At 42.3% G+C, this 18,136-nt stretch overlaps 1 protein-coding gene and 1 long non-coding RNA gene across 4 annotated transcripts in view; one reads left to right on the top strand and one right to left on the bottom strand.

Annotated features, from left to right (window-relative positions):
- The window catches only part of LOC136873936 (uncharacterized), a 102,981-nt gene that overhangs the window by 35,450 nt on the left and 49,395 nt on the right, over positions 1–18,136 (bottom strand). Inside the window, exon 2 of the long non-coding RNA XR_010860203.2 lies at positions 3,315–3,389. This is a non-coding gene — a long non-coding RNA (uncharacterized lncRNA). The remainder of the gene's footprint in view (positions 1–3,314; positions 3,390–18,136) is intronic.
- Positions 1–18,136, top strand: part of LOC136873933 (uncharacterized) — a 223,359-nt gene that overhangs the window by 163,401 nt on the left and 41,822 nt on the right. For all 3 annotated transcript variants that reach the window (XM_067147296.2, XM_067147295.2, XM_067147294.2), the window contains 2 exons: positions 3,142–3,375; positions 15,044–15,157. In XM_067147296.2, coding sequence (XP_067003397.2) covers positions 3,142–3,375; positions 15,044–15,157 — 348 coding nt within the window. The remainder of the gene's footprint in view (positions 1–3,141; positions 3,376–15,043; positions 15,158–18,136) is intronic.

Raw genomic sequence — 18,136 nt, 5'->3', positions numbered from 1 at the left:
AGAACACCCTCCCACAAAAACTTTATTGGCTAGGGTTAAGCAATATATCCCCTTTGGGGAAGATACACCTGATTGGTTATAAATTAATTAAAGAAATTCGGGATTGGCTAAATTCAAAACAAGGGGAAAGAAAGGGTTATACAGCCAACTTAAACAATAACAGAAGGAAATTTAACAAGGCACAAACTTTTGAAATAAAAATTTCTCCAAAAAAAAACAGTTCTTTCACTTCGCACTAGGGTGCACCATTGTAGTTCTTCAGTAGTGCCCTCTAGAAGAGAATGTTCACACTTCTTACTACAGGTAAAACAAAAATACATCGAAACGACCCAGTTCAGAAACTCCAAAATTTCCAAGTAGTGACATCTTCTGAGAAACTTGAAAATTAACACCTTAGATAAAGTTCAGACTTCCTCCAGTAGGGGAGTTTCAACTGGCGCAAGGTTTGAATTAGCGGCGTGGAGGTGTACCGCCCGGTACAATTATTATTATTATTATTATTATTATTATTATTATTATTATTATTATTATTATTATTATTATTATTAAACCGGGCGAGTTGGCCGTGCGCGTAGAGGCGCGCGGCTGTGAGCTTGCATCCGGGAGATAATAAATTCGAATCCCACTATCGGCAGCACTGAAGATGGTTTTCCGTGGTTTCCCATTTTCACACCAGGCAAATGCTGGGGCTGTACCTTAATTAAGGCCACGGCCGCTTCCTTCCAACTCCTAGGCCTTTCCTATCCCATCGTCGCCATAAGACCTATCTGTGTCGGTGCGACGTAAAGCCCCTAGCAAGGAAAAAATATATTAAGAACCCTACCAGACTAGCTCAGTGGTAGGGCTGCGTGCTTCTAATCCGAACTCCGGAGATGCCCACTGTCGATCTTTCTTGAAATGGTTTCCCGTTTTCTTCCATTTCGTATTCAAGCAAATTTCGGAATGCTAAATGTTGTAAAGGCCGCGTCCGCTTCCTTCCCAAATTTCTACTTAAAATCCTTTCCTTCTTCAACTGGGGAACTACCTCATTCTTCATTTCCTTAGTACGCCTCTTCGGTGACACCTAGGCCATCTATGACAGCTAATGGTGAACCTGTTGAGGATCCAACCAGCCTTCGGGCTGAATACCCAACATACAACATACTTCTTCAACTAGGCCGAAGTTAATTGTCATCTGATATACTGGAGGAATTGGAGGTGTGCCTCATTGGTGAATAATGGGACGGCTCTCTATTGGAGGGTTAAGGGAGACTAAAAGTGGAACGAGCTCAGTATCGTCCATTCATAAGTGGGGTGTGGGCACCGTAACAAAGTCAGCCCAGGGTGTCATGAATCGTAAACGTGGCCTTGGGTGTGATACGCGGTTGTATCCTGTCTCCAGCTCTTTTTATGTTTTGAAGCTATTTTTTCGAATCACCCTGGTTGAATTTGATAAATGAATCAAGATCAAGAAGCAGATAAACACCATCTGCTATGCATTAGGTCGTAACAAGACTTTATTGTTTCAAACCTGAACACAGGATACTGGATGCATTATCCTATTCATCCATATTTCAAATGTCTGTAGCCTGCTACTTGTGTCATATTTGGGCGTGATCAAGCGAGTTGGCTGTGCAGTTACGGCCGCGTAGCTGTGAGCTTGCATTCGGGAATTGGAGGGTTCGAATCCCACCGTCGGCAGGCCTGAGGATGGTTTTCCGTGGTTCCCAATTTTCACACCAGGTGAATGCTGGGGCTCTACCTTAATTAAAACCACGATCACTGCCTTCCCAATCCTAGCCCTTTCCCATCCTTGTGTCAGCGAAACCCTTCGATTTATTCGTGCAACGTCAAACCACCAGCAAAAAGAAAAAGAAGAAGAAAAAGGTGATGATGAGTGTTGTAAACAAGGTTGGGTTTACAAAAACACAACTTCTTTATTTACTTCACATGTAAAATTACAATATTTATACTAACAAAACTGAAAGTTATCTCGAAGCAAAATGAACTATGAATTTGGAGAAAGAGTCTGTCTTTGTACACTATATACATGTTGGAGTATTCACGTTCACTACTATTTCGGAAAGATAGTCCTTGTGACATGAAAAGTTCTTGATAGTCGAAAACTATCAGAAGCACTGACGTAAATATCTCAGAGAGTCCTTCCTTGTTGAAGTGTCTGAGTTCATTAACGTAAGTTCAATGACTGAAGAGTTCCTACTTAGCAAAACTAAGTTGATAATGGGAGCTTGCATTAGCTACGGAATGATAGTGGCATATAATGGTAAGACTGGGCATGGACAGCGGAATAGACAAGAGGAGCGGTGACCCGAGGTGAGACCTCTTACTGCCAGAAATTCAGTCCACCTGGCCGAAGCACATTTTCAAGAGGAGTAGCCTCCGTGCTCGACGTAGGGTGTATTCTGGAGCTGGACACCGGGGTCAGTAGGCCTCTGGACAGGCTAGGAGCTCCTTTTTATAGCACACACGACGTTCCAGGCACGCGCACTGAGAGCTGCGCGTCGAGGCTCGAAGAATAACACACTGGCACGCGTGTAGCTGGCTGGCGGATCGAGAAGGGAGCGACGGACATACAACAATGAGGATGATGATAATGATGATGATTTGGGTGTCCATGTCTCTGTCCATATAAAAACACTGACTAGTGACTACACGCACAGTTTAACCATTCAGCAGCACAGCTTGAAGGTGAAGGTGTCATTGTAAAGGAGTGACTAATTTCTGGACTGCTCAGTCCCTATATGTAATTAAATTTATGAAAACGTTTGACTGAAAATTTTTGAGTATCGTACTTATTAACATGGCGTGTTAGTATTTCGCACGTTCTCACAGTGCTGGTGTCTGTATATAGTGTGTGGGAGACGATCTCAAAGTACTCCTGTGTGAGTGAATGGGTGGTCACCCCTCCATAGGGTGACAACTGGCAGTATTGCTTAACTGTGGCGTGGCTTGTATCTTCTCGCTCTAACAGTGGTGTTGCCTGCTCTGTAATTTCTGTCATGGTAGGAGAAGTAATTGTAGGAATTTCTGAGATAGATTATGAAAAATTCCGCTGGGGCTACGTTTCGTACAAGCTTAATTAAGTTTGTGTACTATATGTGACTTTTCAGAGACTTTACCCTTTTGTGTTTCTCCATTCAGATTCTCCGGACTTGACATTGTTTGCATTCCATGGCAACATAAACCAGCCATTCTATTCGCCGGACGCTGGCACCATGTCCAAAGATGTCATACGTCCGAGGAATGGCCGCTGGGTCTTCGAGGATACCAATGTGGAGCTAAAGAAGGGTGATATAATATATTTCTGGACTTACGTGATCCGCAAAGATGGTCGGGGCTACCGCAGAGACAACCAGCAGTTCACCGTCGTGGACTGTGAGTATACGGACCTGTGGTGAGAATACAGATTTTTATCAGTTACTCTAAAAACGTGCCTGTTAACCCTAGAATGGTAACAATAAGCCTCATAGACGTACACGCAAATATAAATGCCCACCAAAGCGAGCGACCTTGACAGGGCATCCCTATCCTCCAGCTATGCTTCAAACAGCCCCCACCCCCCCACCCCCCCTTACGTGTGTCAGTCACGTCCCAGCCGTGTTCCTGTTCACGTTCGGTGAGTAATAATCCTCTTACGTAATGTAGTGCACCTGAGAGGCGCATAGTTTACCATCAATTGGTGTGATTCTTTCTAGTTCATTTCATATGAGTTTTTATCAAATTTGTTGTAGGTTACTTTTCTTTTACTTGAGTTACTTCTGGAACAAGAATTTTCTTTCAACAAGCTAGTAAGACTCTCTTGAGAGTCTAGTTTTAATTTTTTTTTTTATGTACCACTTGTGCCTTGTATATCCTGTGTTGAAAATAGAATAATTAATTCAGGTTTCAAGAAAGAAAATGTAATTGAATTCACCTCTATACTTATGTAGTTAACATGAAGAAAAGAATGATAGGAGACAGTACAGACGTTGTTTTGCGCCGTGTACGCCTTGGAAGCGTATAGTTACCAATAAGCGTTAAATTTCCTTGTTACCATTCTAGGGTTAATGAGGGACGTGGCGACAAGTGATCAGAGAAGGCTCTAAAAGTAGGGTGGTCATGTGAGACTGTGAGTATACAGACACGTGGTGAGAAATAGAATTTCAGTTCGCCCATCCTGAGAGCCTACGTCTATACTTCCTATGATGAGAATGTTCGGTATTTTTCCTCCGCGACTTCGCAGACCTGACGCAGTGTTTACCCAGCCTGAATATCAGGGGAGTTAGAGAGGTAAAATGCAATTGCATTGACCGTTATAAATTTGCATCTCACAAAATGAGTAACATGAGTAACATGAAGTTTTTAAACTTGAATAAAGAATGTCGTGATTAATCTTAATTGATTATTTTACCAAGATCCATTGCGATCGGTCTGATCCAACCTAAGAAGTTCCGTTATAAGTAAAAGTTGCTTCCAATAAAACCTCCGTATTTACAAAAACACCTGACATAAAAGGCTATGGTTTCACTTTGATTTGTGTAGTGAAATTCATTCCTTAAGTAACTAGTATTACAGTAAAAAGTATGGCAGACTGGAGTTGAGTGCTCGGTTTGTAATTCAGGTTCGACTGCATGAGTTTTGTCTTAAATGACCTTGATCTCGGTTTGTACTGTTTAACATGTTCATTGTAATGTGTCCCTATATATGAAGAGATACTAAACTGAAGGTACTGAAACATTTATAGAAGTTATAAAACAACTAGCAGAAGACACTGAACCAGAATCATAGAGAAAAGTCACTTGCTCCTTAACTTTCGTAATACCTTTCTCCATATGCATTACTAAAATAAAATAAAAACATCTTACTTAACCTATGAAATTTATCATAATTTTAGTCCAGTAAATTTAAAAAAGGTCCGCCTCTGTGGTGTAGTGGTTAGTGTAATTAGCTGCCACCCCCGGAGGCCCAGGTTCGATTCCCGGCTCTTCGATGAAATTTGAAAAGTGGTACGAGGGCTGGAACGGGGTCTACTCACCCTCGGGAGGTCAACTGATTAGATGTAGGTTCGATTCCCACCTCAGCCATCCTCTCCTCCTCCCACTTCTCCTCCAGGCAAATGCCGGGATGGTACCTAACTTAAGGCCACGGCCGTTTCCTTCCCTCTTCCTTGCCTGTCCTTCCAATCTTCTCATCCCTCCGCAAGGCCCCTGTTCAGCATAGCAGGTGAGGCCGCCTGGGCGAGGTACTGGTCATTCTCCCAGTTGTATCCCCCGACCCAAAGTCTGGCGCTACAGGGCACTGCCCTTGAGGCGGTAGAGTTGGGATCCCTCGCTGAGTTCGAGGGGAAACCGACCCTGGAGGGTAAACAGATTAAGAAGAAGAAGAAGAAGAAGAAGAAGCAGACATTTAAAAAAGGCTAAAAGCAGCTGTAAAAATATCGAAGTCCGCCTCTATGGTGTAGTGGGTAACATGATTAGGTGCCACGCTCGGAGGTCCGGGTTCGATTCCCGGCTTTGCAACAAAATTTGAAAAGTGGTACGAGGACTGGAACGGGATCCATTCATCGTCGGGAGGTCAACTGAGTAGAGGTGGGTTCGATTCCTACTTCAGCCCCTCAGCCATCCTCGAAGTGGTTTTCCGTTGTTTCTCACTTCTCTTCCAGGCAAATGCCGGGATGGTAACTACATTAAGGCCACGGCAGCTTCCTTCCCTTTTCCATGTCTATCTCTTCCAATTTTCCATTCCCCCAACCAGGTCCCTATTCAGCTTAGCAGGCAAGGGCGCCTGGGCGAGGTAGTGGTCCTCCTTCCAAGTTATATCCCCAGACCCTCTAGGACCCTGCCCTTGAGGCGCTAGAGGTGGAATCCCTCGCTGAGTCCGAGGAAAAACCAATGCTGGAGGGTAAACAGATTAAGAAAGAAAGAAAGAAAGAAAGAAAGAAAGAAAGAAAGAAAGAAAGAAAGAAAGAAAGAAAGAAAGAATATCAAAGTTATAGCTGCAAGGATTTCAGAAATGCAAACTTGACAACTTTAACATTGGTGAGCTAGGGCCTCCCAGCTCATGTCCACACTTTTGGTCATACTAGAAGTGGCTCGTTTTCCAACTGTTGTCGGCACCATGTTAAACTGTATGTATGTTGGGTATTCAGCCCGAAGGCTGGTTTGATCCTCTGCAGCTCCGCCAACAGCTGTCATAAATAGCCTAGGGGTCACTGAAGAGGCGTACTAGGGAAATGAGGAGTGAGGTAGTTTCCCGTTGCTTTCCTCACCAAGCCAGCAGTTGCTATTACACATCAGTATGCCAAGCCCACTGAAATGCATGCACCAACTGACCCTATGAGCGATATTTTCACACCATTAATAACAGGGACTGGCTGCATAAGGAATGGTATTAATAGCATCACTCATACCTCAGTCACTTTCATATTGTCAAAGACAAGGATGAGACTGAGACAGGTCAATGAAAGTAACAAATTTAATATAGCCTATACCAGAAGACACAGTGCACTGTAAACACTACATCTTGCCAGCAAAGGCGACATGTTAAACTAACCAATGTGAAATTCCCTACCGTACTAATCAGGAGAGAGAAAAGCATTTTCAGTATAAAATTTCACGTCTGCTCTTCTCAGCATTGTGTTCCATCAAATTTACTTCTATTACCTTAGGCTTACATTTTAAGTAGTCAACGTTGCAATTTTCATAGCAGCTTTAGTTTAATAATATTAGAATGAAGTTTGACATATTCGTTACTTCACAATGGATGCATCTTCGATTAGTTACTGAAGATGAAGTGATAAACCCGCTAATATGCTACTTTTGTGTTCTACATATCTAATTGTCACATTCGCTGTATTATTCTACTTAACTCTGCAGTGATAAATCATGGTTATAGTCACAAGACCTGGAAAGAGGCATTACTCTTCACTCACCGTAGTTATTTCCTTTCACGAAAAGAAGCGCAAGAGGGCCGAAAAATAGAATAACACTAGCTAAGTCCACCTATTCTCTTTTTTATTTCTTATTTATTTACAAGTCCGCCTCTGTGGTGTAGTGGTTAGCGTGATTAGCTGCCACCCCCGGAGGCCCGGGTTCGATTCCCGGCTCTGCCACGAAATTTGAAAAGTGGTACGAGGGCTGGAACGGGGTCCACTCAGCCTCGGGAGGTCAACTGAGTAGAGGTGGGTTCGATTCCCACCTCAGCCATCCTGGAAGTCGTTTTCCGTGGTTTCCCACTTCTCCTCCAGGCGAATGCCGGGATGGTTCCTAACTTAAGGCCACGGCCGCTTCCTTCCCTCTTCCTTGCCTATCCCTTCCAATCTTCCCATCCCTCCACAAGGCCCTTGTTCAGCATAGCAGGTGAGGCCGCCTGGGCGAGGTACTGGTCATACTCCCCAGTTGTATCCCCCGACCAAGAGTCTGAAGCTCCAGGACACTGCCCTTGAGGCGGTAGAGGTGGGATCCCTTGCTAAGTCCGAGGGAAAAACCGAACCTGGAGGGTAAACAGATGATGCTATGCTGAACAGGGGCCTTGTGGAGGGATGGGAAGATTGGAAGGGATAGACAAGGAAGAGGGAAGGAAGCGGCCGTGGCCTTAAGTTAGGTACCATCCCGGCATTCGCCTGGAGGAGAAGTGGGAAACCACGGAAAACCACTTCGAGGATGGCTGAGGTGGGAATCGAACTCACCTCTACTCAGTTGACCTCCCGAGGCTGAGTGGACCCCGTTCCAGCCCTCGTACCACTTTTCAAATTTTCGTGGCAGAGCCGGGAATCGAACCCGGACCTCCGGGGGTGGCAGCTAATCACGCTAACCACTACACCACAGAGGCGGACTCAAATATACTTTTTTCTATTTATCCACCTCCTCAGCTTGTAGAAGATCAACCTCGAATCGGACAGAAGGGTCATTTTTTTATTATTAATAATAAGTTATTTGCTTTACGTCCCACTAACTACTTTTACGGTTTTTGGAGATGCCGAGGTGCTGTAATTTTAGTCTCGCATGAGTTCTTTTACGTGCCAGTAAATCTACGGACACGAGGCTGGCGTATTTGAACACCTTCAAATACGAGGGTTGGAACTTAAATAGTGGCAACACTACTGTGGAGACGCTATGCAACGGAATCGAATATTGTCGCTGATAGCACACGTTGGTTACATACCTACCTTACCTCAGAGCAAATGGATTCACTCTTCCCACATCACCTGCATGCACACAAACAAGCGAGAGAAACACATTCACGTATGAGCTAGCGGTCTAACGTAAAGTTCTCGCTATGTTTTCCAAACAGGAACAACGGAGTTAGATCAAGATTGAATGTGCCAGAGGTCGTACAGCACGACAGTGTCATCAAGGTCTTCAAGAGGCTTGCGGGGAATCTGCATTGTCTTACAGAACAATGGCACGTTGGGTAAAACCCTCCAACGATGGTCGGCAAACTGTGGCGGACATTCATCGGGCTGGTCGTTCTAAGAGTGAAGAAGTGCACGCTCTTGCCGCGTTACTGGACAGTGATCGAAACCAGACGATTCGTGAGCATTCGCTTCAGAACTGTTGCAGAGAATCGACAGGCAGCAGACCGCTCCATTCGCACCATCAACAGAACAGGCTCTGCTAAAGGTATACCACGATTTCCACATCGCTGGCAACGGGTTATACAAAACGCTGGTGACTACATTGAAGAGCAGTAAAGGTTGCTAACGTGTAACTCTTTTGTATCTGTTGTAAATAAAAAGTTGTCACTATATAAGTTCCAACCTTCGTACAACCGGACTGAGCTAGGATCGAACCTGCCAAGTTAGGGTCAGCAGGCCAACGCCTCAGCCGTCTGAGCCACTCAGCCCGGCTGGTCACCTATAATGCCATGCGTAGAGGTATTAGAATGTGCAATAATATCAACTCTTCTAGTAGACCCATCTGAGGAAACGCATGGGATTTCTTTATGCACGGGCCACTCTTTGTGTCTGATTATTCGATTGATTTAATTATTTACTCATTTATATTTTATTCATATTTTATTCACTCATTCATTCACTCACTTTTAGCTTTGTTTAAAACCATTCTGTATGTTGGTGTGCCGTGAAACAGGTAGAATAACATGATTTTCTCACATAGTGTTGTATAAGTTTATTGAGTTTCTTTAAAGTCTCTGTTAGGCCTTTAATTTTCCCCCTCGAAACAACAATCACCACTCTACAATTAATATAATTTGTTTTTAGATGGTAAAAATGAAAATAAATCCTAATATATCCTAATCCGTGGTAAAATGATTGCAAACAGGCTTAGAATTTTTTTATATCCTAACCCAATTTTTATCCAGTCATCTTTCGCTTTCCTTTCAAGGATGTTTGCTATTGGATGGTGTGGGACAATTACAAGTTTAACTATATAATATATCTTTTTGAAGGCTTTAATTTTCTAGGTGCATTTTAGAAAAATACTTCATAATGTTTAATTGCAGCTACATTGCTTAATTACAGCACCGTAACATAAGGACGATCTGAGACCTGAGACTGTAACGCTATATTGTTCTAAAGGCTAATATATTGGATTGTATATTTCAAGAAATATTCAGTATTCAGTCACAATGTTCTCTCTTTAAATAGATCTTCATCATAATCTGCCTCATGTGGCTCGATTCAAATGTCCAAATCTCCACTTATAACAGAAGAAAATAATGAGTTTGATTTCTTCAGTATGAATTATCAGTATTTCCGAATAATTTATCATAAACAATCGACTGAACATTCAATGTATGGGTTTCGAAAACAATACTCGTCGGTAAGTTAATTTCTCAGAAATTCATTCAGGATCGTCAGCTAGTTAATTATCCTCATTATCCCAAAGCAGTATAGAATATGGCATGCTTGTTAAATATCAACAAGACCTTCGAACTCATAAGCAAAAAAAAAAAAAAAAAAAAAAGAAAAAAAAAAGAAACTACGATAAATACGAAAATGTGGCGTATTCGTTACTTAGTTGCACGTCATAAGTGAATGGTAGAATTAAAATAGCAACATATAGTTACAAATATGACATACAACTTTACTTTAGCCACTTCCATATTTAAAAAAGCAACAACTCATATTCTTCATCGCGTTGGAAAATATCAAGTATGGAAAATGCATTTCTTTCTCGTTCCTTAGTTAAACATTATGCCGACGATGTCACAGCTGCATTCTTACCAGCCCTACTAAAATTAATTACAAATGCACTATCCAGAACAGGCAGGATCCACTACTCACCACAATTCTTCTTCTTCTTCTTAATCTGTTTACCATTTATTATTATCGGTTTTTCCCTCGAACTCAGCGAGGGATCCCACCTCTACCACCTCAAGGGCAGTGTCCTGGAGCTTAAGACTTTGGGTCGGGGGATACAACTGGGGAGAATGACCAGTACCTCGCCCAGGCGGCCTTACCTGCTATGCTGAACAGGGGCCTTGTGGAGGGATGGGAAGATTGGATGGGACAGGGAAGGAAGCGGCCGTGGCCTTAAGTTAGGTACCATCCCGGCATTTGCCTGGAGCAGGAGTGGGAAAACACGGAAAATCACTCCGTTCCAGTTCTCGTACCACTTTTCAAATTTCATGGCAAAGCCGGCAATCGAACCCGGACCTCCGAGCGTGGCACCTAATCACTCTACCCACTACACCACAGAGGCGGACACTACAATTACAATTCGTATTAACTACGTTTCGTCCCACAAATGCAGTTCGTAACAGTTATAATTCATCACAGTTCTAGCGGGTTCACCGGAATCAGTCAAACGTTCACCCTGTACCATTGAGTGTCAAATGATTTATCTTTCATAAAGCATTACTCCTTTTTTCTTTTTTTTTTGCTAGGGGCTTTACGTCGCACCGACACAGATAGGTCTTATGGCGACGATGGGATAGGAAAGGCCTAGGAGTTGGAAGGAAGCGGCCGTGGCCTTAATTAAGGTACAGCCCCAGCATTTGCCTGGTGTGAAAATGGGAAATCACGGAAAACCATCTTCAGGGCTGCCGATAGTGGGATTCGAACCTACTATCTCCCGGATGCAAGCTCACAGCCGCGCGCCTCTACGCGCATGGCCAACTCGCCCGGTCTCCTTTTTTCCTTTCCACAAAAAATGTATATTAATTCAACAGTTGATGACAACTGTCCAAATCCGAAATATTTTCATGCTTCTTCTTTCATTTTAAGTTCGTAGTATTTTAACAATTATGTGTGATGAAATGAGATAACAAACAAACCGAAAGAGGACACTGGATATATCGAAGGGCTGCAAGCAGGGCACGCACCGACTAAGAAGAAACGAAAATATGCTGAGAACAATAAACGTATTCTCACATCGTCGAAAATAAGGACGTGGGAAACATTCTTGACTATCTCCGGGAACTGGGACATAATATATATAGCTGGGGGAAATATATATAGCTGGGAACAAATCATGACGACCTCGCCTCACACCACTACTTTCCAGCGGCAGCTCTGTGTTTATTAGAGTAGAACGCAGCCCGGAAGGCGGTTTGAAGAGGGTTGCGCAGTAACATTCGCGCGCTTTGTAGTATGACGTGTTTTCCGCTGAGCCAATAGAATCATTTCAGTAAGAGGTGCCTGTTTGTGCGGTTCACAAGTGAATGTTTAGACTTTTATTTGTAAATATCATAATCAACGAATTTAGGGAAATATTTGCATGTGTACGATAGATCCAGGAAGAGCAAAAAGACAAGTATTCCGTCGACAGGCGAGGGAAAAAGTATTTAAAGTGTATTTGTATTTGGTAAGCATGCAGCTGCAGGCGTGCATAGGCGGAGAAGGTGAGGAACGCCATGTTGCCACGCTTCAAAAGAAGACAGCACTCGCGTGTGGTATCGGCCTGCAAACAGTACAGAGGATAAAACAAGCTTCGGAAATAAAAATAATGCGGTGTTCAGGTCGCCAGAGAAGAACCCTTAGAGGAAGAAGCCACTGACGGTCCTCGATGATTTCAATAAAAATGTTCTGCGTACAACAATATTTGATATGTGTAAAAATGGCGAATATCCTACGGCACTGAAACTGGACCACCCATTTACCTTCCTTAATATCTCAAAAATTTTCCTCAACACTTTCGCGGGGTTTGATGTTAAAAATTAATTTGGACTTTCACGAAACTTTTAAGCCCACAAAACATATAGGTCATCGCTTTGGAATTAAAGATATAACTGGATGAAAAATGTTTACACATTCCTGTTATGCTGTCTGCCCTTCGCCTTTAATTTCTCTCACCTTATTTTTACTTTCCTTAATATCTCGAAAATGTTCCTCAACACCTTTGCGGGGTTTGATGTTAAAAATTAATTTGGACTTTTAGGAAACGTTTAAGCCCACGAAAAATATAGGTCATCGCTTCGGAATTCAAAATATAACTGGATGAAAAAATGTTTACACATTCATGCTGTTATGCTCTCTGCACTTCGCCTTCATTTCTCTCAACTTCCATTTAACTTCTTTAATATCTCGAAAATTACCCTCAACACTTTCTCGAGGTTTGATGTTAAAAATTAATTAGGATTTTCAGAAAACTTTACAGACCAAAAAAATTATAGGTCATCGCTTTGGAATTAAAGATATAACTAGATGAAAAAATGTTTACACATACATGCTGTTATGAGTAGCCACATTGGCATCACCGCACCTCATACTTCTGTCTCTCTCTGAGCAACGAAACCGCCTTCCGGGCTGCGTTCTACTCTAGCGACTTAAAGAATTTACTACCTCTACTGCAGCCAGAGTTGCCAAATCGGCTACTGAACTCTACATGAAGAAAGGGTAAATACTACAGAGAATGAGGAAGAAAGTGGTTTGGCAGCCTCTCCAAAACAAACAAGGATCACTTAGAACTCGTTAACTCAGCAGGGTGCAGGGTGTGATTGGCTACTGGGTTTCAGCTCGCTTCCAGGAACTGAGGTCGTCATGATTTGTCCCCAACTATAATAGGAAATTTATAGTATAATAAGAGATATTTACTGTGTGACTTAGTAAGTTATTGTTAGGAATTCAATGAGACCATTTCACATTGTGACAAATGAATCACCTGAGGCAAAGATACACCTGTGGTAAAGTATTCCCAGCTGTAACAGAAACATTCGAAATGTATTTTTTTTTTCGATAGTTGCTTTACGTCGCACCGACACAGATAGGTCTTATGGCGACGATGGGACAGGGAAGGGCTAGGAGTGGGAAGGAAGCGGCCGTGGCCTTAATTAAGGTATAGCCCCAGCATTTGCCTGGTGTGAAAATGGGAAACCACGAAAAACAATTTTCAGGGCTGCCGACAGTGGGGTTCGAACCTACTATCTCCCGAATACTGGATACTGGCCGCACTTAAGCGACTGCAGCTATCGAGCTCGGTCATTGGAAATGTATTCCCATAATCTCGTACAGGCATCACCATTGACGGAGACGATAAATTGCCTCTTCAGGTCAAAAAATGACGTACATTGCCTCTTATTTACATGATCTACCGTACATAAATTAACTCCTTTTTGTTTGAGAGAGTGAACGGGATTTCCGTTTGTAAATACGCTAGTGTAACCACATTTTACTTTCCTTTTGCAGACATAGTAATATAAACTTAGATGCACAATTCACACATATATTACTGTTATGGATACAATATGGTTAAATGCGGTTAAATCAGTCAACTCCACTTAGAAGAACTTGGTTATAAAACTTAAAATTTGAAAACATTCGATATTGTCTTTTTTTTAATAGACGATAGTTTAAAACAAAGAGCCCTTACAAACCCAGGTGGAAAACTGGAAAAGGAGACTGGATGAGAAATAGCTACGACTCAAAATCCAAAATTGGACCCCAAAACAATGACCATCAATGGTCAGATCTTTAAAAAAAGCCACCCATTTTAATCATCTTCGATCTCTGGTTGCATCACATAATGATAATACCTTTGATACCCGGATGAGGGCCACTGTAGGATGATCCGTGTGGCGACAGGTAACTGGTGACCTCTGCGATAACATTATGCCCCTACAGAACAAGTGGCTGCGTGGTTTTGGGTCACGTTGCTATCAGCTTGCATCCGGGAGATAGTGTGTTCGAACCCCACTGAAGAAGAGGGAGAAGATGAACATCTTGCCTTAGCAATATCGAAGACTGATTGGTATACAACTGTACCGTGTTGCAGTGAACCGAGATGTATTGCTTATAGTGATCGTCAACATCCAGGAGACTGGATATGGCTCATAGAGAAAGAAGGACAATTGTTTGCTTATTTTCTCACAACGGGAAGGCTGAATATTTGTCAGCTAAACTTTAAACTCGAAATTTAGTCCTTTACTAATTGATTTTAAGTTACTATTATTTCTAGGAGATTGTAAGGGGGATAAGAGAAGTATTTCAGCTTTTAAAAATCGCTAATCGTTCCTACAGCAAAAAGTAAAAAGCAAAGTCACCTTCGTACCGTGAAGGTCCTTGGAGGAGTGGAAGGTAAAGGCTTCCACCATTGTTAACATCGGCACGTGATGGGGTAGAGTGGTTAGCTCTACACCCGGCAGCCTTTGCCCCCAGGAATTAACCTGGTACTTATTTTTGATGTAGGCGGAGTGAACCTCAGGGCCATATACACCTCCGGAAGTGGAAATCTCGTTTCTTAAATTTTACGACTTCCTGACGGCGATTCGAACCCACGTCCTTCCGAGCGAACCGAGCACGCCTTTACCGCCTAGGCCAGGTAGCCCCTTCAGCAAAAAGTGTAAGCCTATTTTAAAGTAAACCATGGCGAACATTTGATCTAACACAATAGGACTTACTTTCAGACAACTGGCTGTCAGTGACAGGTTATCACTAGTTGTGCTTCGATCATTTCTCATGTTAAGTTGGCCGGGAGTGTGAAACGTTCAATCTAAATAAAATGTTTCCAATTCAGACCCGTCATTTAAGGAAAGTGAATTGTGAAAAATATCTCCTGAAAACTCCTGGTTCATAGGCGTTTCTAAGCTCTTCTTCTTATTGTTAACTAACCATATCGAGAATATCGAAATGTTATCTCTCTGATAAACATTTATTCTGCTTCAGTTATCACCGAGTCTACAACCAACGTGCATGTGACGACACCACCAGGTCCTTACAACGTACCTGAAGCTCTAGTAGAGCCACTGTACCCACGAGGTCTGAGAGTCTCCATACCAGGTGAGCTGCTTCTTCCGCTTGACGAATATTACTCACTTCCTCCTTTTTCAGTTAGAAACTCTGCCTTCCATCTTTAGATGAATGATCTCTCCTTTCAGTACCCGTATTCATTTCATCATCATCATCATCATCATCTGTTTACCCTCCAGGTTCGGTTTTTCCCTCGGACTTAGCGAGGGATCCCACCTCTACCGCCTCAAGGGCAGTGTCCTGGAGCTTCAGACTCTTGGTCGGGGGATACAACTGGGGAGTATGACCAGTACGTCGCCCAGGCGGCCTCACCTGCTATGCTGAACAGGGGCCTTGTGGAGGGATGGGAAGATTGGAAGGGATAGGCAAGGAAGAGGGAAGGAAGCGGCCGTGGCCTTAAGTTAGGTACCATCCCGGTATTCGCCTGGAGGAGAAGTGGGAAACCACGGAAAACCACTTCCAGGATGGCTGAGGTGGGAATCGAACCCACCTCTACTCAGTTGACCTTCCGAGGCTGAGTGGACCCCGTTCCAGCCCTCATACCACTTTTCAAATTTCGTGGCAGAGCCGGGAATCGAACCCGGGCCTCCGGGGGTGGCAGCTAATCACGCTAACCACTACACCACAGAGGCGGACCCCGTATTCATTTACTTCCTTATACTTAATAAACATCTTGTGTTACATGCATGTTATACCTGACAATCAAATATTCGTCAGAGAGATGAAATAGTTTATATAACATATAATCAAAACTTTGCAACAGTATTTATGTTAAAATGTATTTATACAACGATGTGTGAGAGTAGTTCGATGCAACCCAGTTGTGATCAAAAATTATTTAAATTAGTGTTCCCAACATTTTCCATGAAGTACCGGTACTTTCATGTTGTAACATTTCAAGTTCCACCAACGTCTAAAATGGCCAAAGATGTAGTGCGTATTGTGGTGAACTAATCTCTAATATGCTATATTAGAGATGAGCAGATTATACGTTTTCTGATAACCATGAATCACTTAAACAGACCTTAACCAAATACTTTAATATGACCGTACCGGACAGATGGCTGTTTTTAGTGAGAAAGTCGATAGTGCTGCTACCTACATGGCTTGGTGTGACCGTTCCTTACGAGATATACAAGGCCGGGACATCTATATATATAAAAGCAAGTCGGTCTGGAGCGATCTATATATATAACTTATAAAGGTATAAAAATGAAAATAGACGTGAATTAATGAGGCACTTGCAGAAATCTCAGAAATTTGAAACTTGGTACCGGAGAAGCTGATGACCCCAGCATCCCTAGAAAAATCGAAAATTCTCAAAATTGCCTGAAGGGGCATGCTGGGGGGCTTCGAATTTTGGACTGGGCATAAGAACACAGTCGTATAATTTATCCAAAGCGACAACCTATACGTTTCGTGGGCTTAAAAATATCAGGAATTTCCTAATTTTACCCCCCCCCCCCGGTCCTCCCAAATCAAGATGGCAGCACGACCTGCCAGACGAGGTAGAAAATTGAAATTTGGGTAAATTATAGCTTTTAGCCTCTATCCTACGGAAAAATTCCAAGATGTTCAAATTTTTCACTTTTTACCCCCAAATATATCGAAATATGGAGGCATTTTAATGACTGTGCAGACATTCGTTTCGAGGTATTTATTGGCTAAACGGTAAGTCGTATCATAAAATGGATGGCACAATCTCGGTTCAATTTGGAGTGATCTATAACTTTGGTCCTATGACGTTTTGTCGTATCTCTCTCCCTTGTACGTTAGATTCGGCCGTATTTCTGGATTGTTGGTAAACTTGGTCATTTTTACAAATATATTTAATTGTTTGACATACTTCGAAGAAGAATAGGATCATCAAATTTGGTGCACACATTGGCACAATTAAAGGCCATATGTGGACCAAATTTCATGATTCTAGCTTATACATAAGTAGGCAAAAAATAATGTGAAGCGTTCAAAATGTACCCGTAGACATCAACTTCATAATCAAAAGCTGCCTTTCATCATAGTCCGTATTTTTAAAATGCACTGAACACACATTATCTCCCTTATATGAGAAACATGTTTCCTCTTGCGAAATTGTACCCGATTACTGAACCTACGGTTGCGACTTACTTCTATGTGGAAATCTATGAAAATGTATTTCTCTCCACAGTTTCGGTTTCTACTCGTGTTGTTACAGCCGTATACACTTAGCTCACTCAGTGCTTGCAGAGCAGTGACGTCAGGGCTACTCGTGTTTCCTTGGTTTACCAACTAATTATCATGTGGAGCAAAAGAAACGACACTGAAATGTTACCTTTAATTGCGTTGGTACAGTTTCTGAAAATTATTGAAACACGTTGATGGACAAAGGTTGCTGCAAGGTCAGAAGAATGACGTTTTCTTCTCACATAATTCCGGAATATTTCTAGGAAGGTCATCTGTCTTGAAGAATGACTATTTCAACATGCCGCATATGTAGAGGCATGATTTTTTCGCATTAATTTTTGAAAGATTTCGCGAGAAGGATACTAATTTTCGCCTTACTTCGCGAAATAGATATTGCCGTATCGCTTTAATTTCGCTTTAATGAAATTCTAAAATTAATCATTAAATGTTTCATTACTATCACTGATCGTTGATTGTGGGGGTTTAATTGATAGACTGTACATACCTGGTACATACTTTTGAATCCATTTCCGGACTGCAGGGTCGTCTCCCTTCTCCAGCGGGATGTTGGCATTGAGTAGGATGGCTATTGTTTCGTGAATAAATTCTGTTTTTTTCACTCTTAGCTTTCTTTTGCATATCTAATGAGAGTTCTATTGTTGCCTGCCGTTTCACTGTTGGAGTGCTAAATTTACGTTCTGAATGTTCCTTATTTTTAAAACAATGTTTTGAGACAGTCTCTTTTTTTCTCCCACTCGATACGAACATTACACATTAAAATATTGCTTTCCGAAACTTATAAACCTTCACCCGCAAACTGTTTAGCTCTGCTGTGCACCGTAACAC

Source organism: Anabrus simplex, chromosome 5 (assembly GCF_040414725.1).
Source record: "Anabrus simplex isolate iqAnaSimp1 chromosome 5, ASM4041472v1, whole genome shotgun sequence".
Lineage (NCBI taxonomy): Eukaryota > Metazoa > Arthropoda > Insecta > Orthoptera > Tettigoniidae > Anabrus > Anabrus simplex.
Note: the sequence above shows the minus strand (reverse complement) of the source record. Positions and strands in the feature narration are given on the sequence as shown.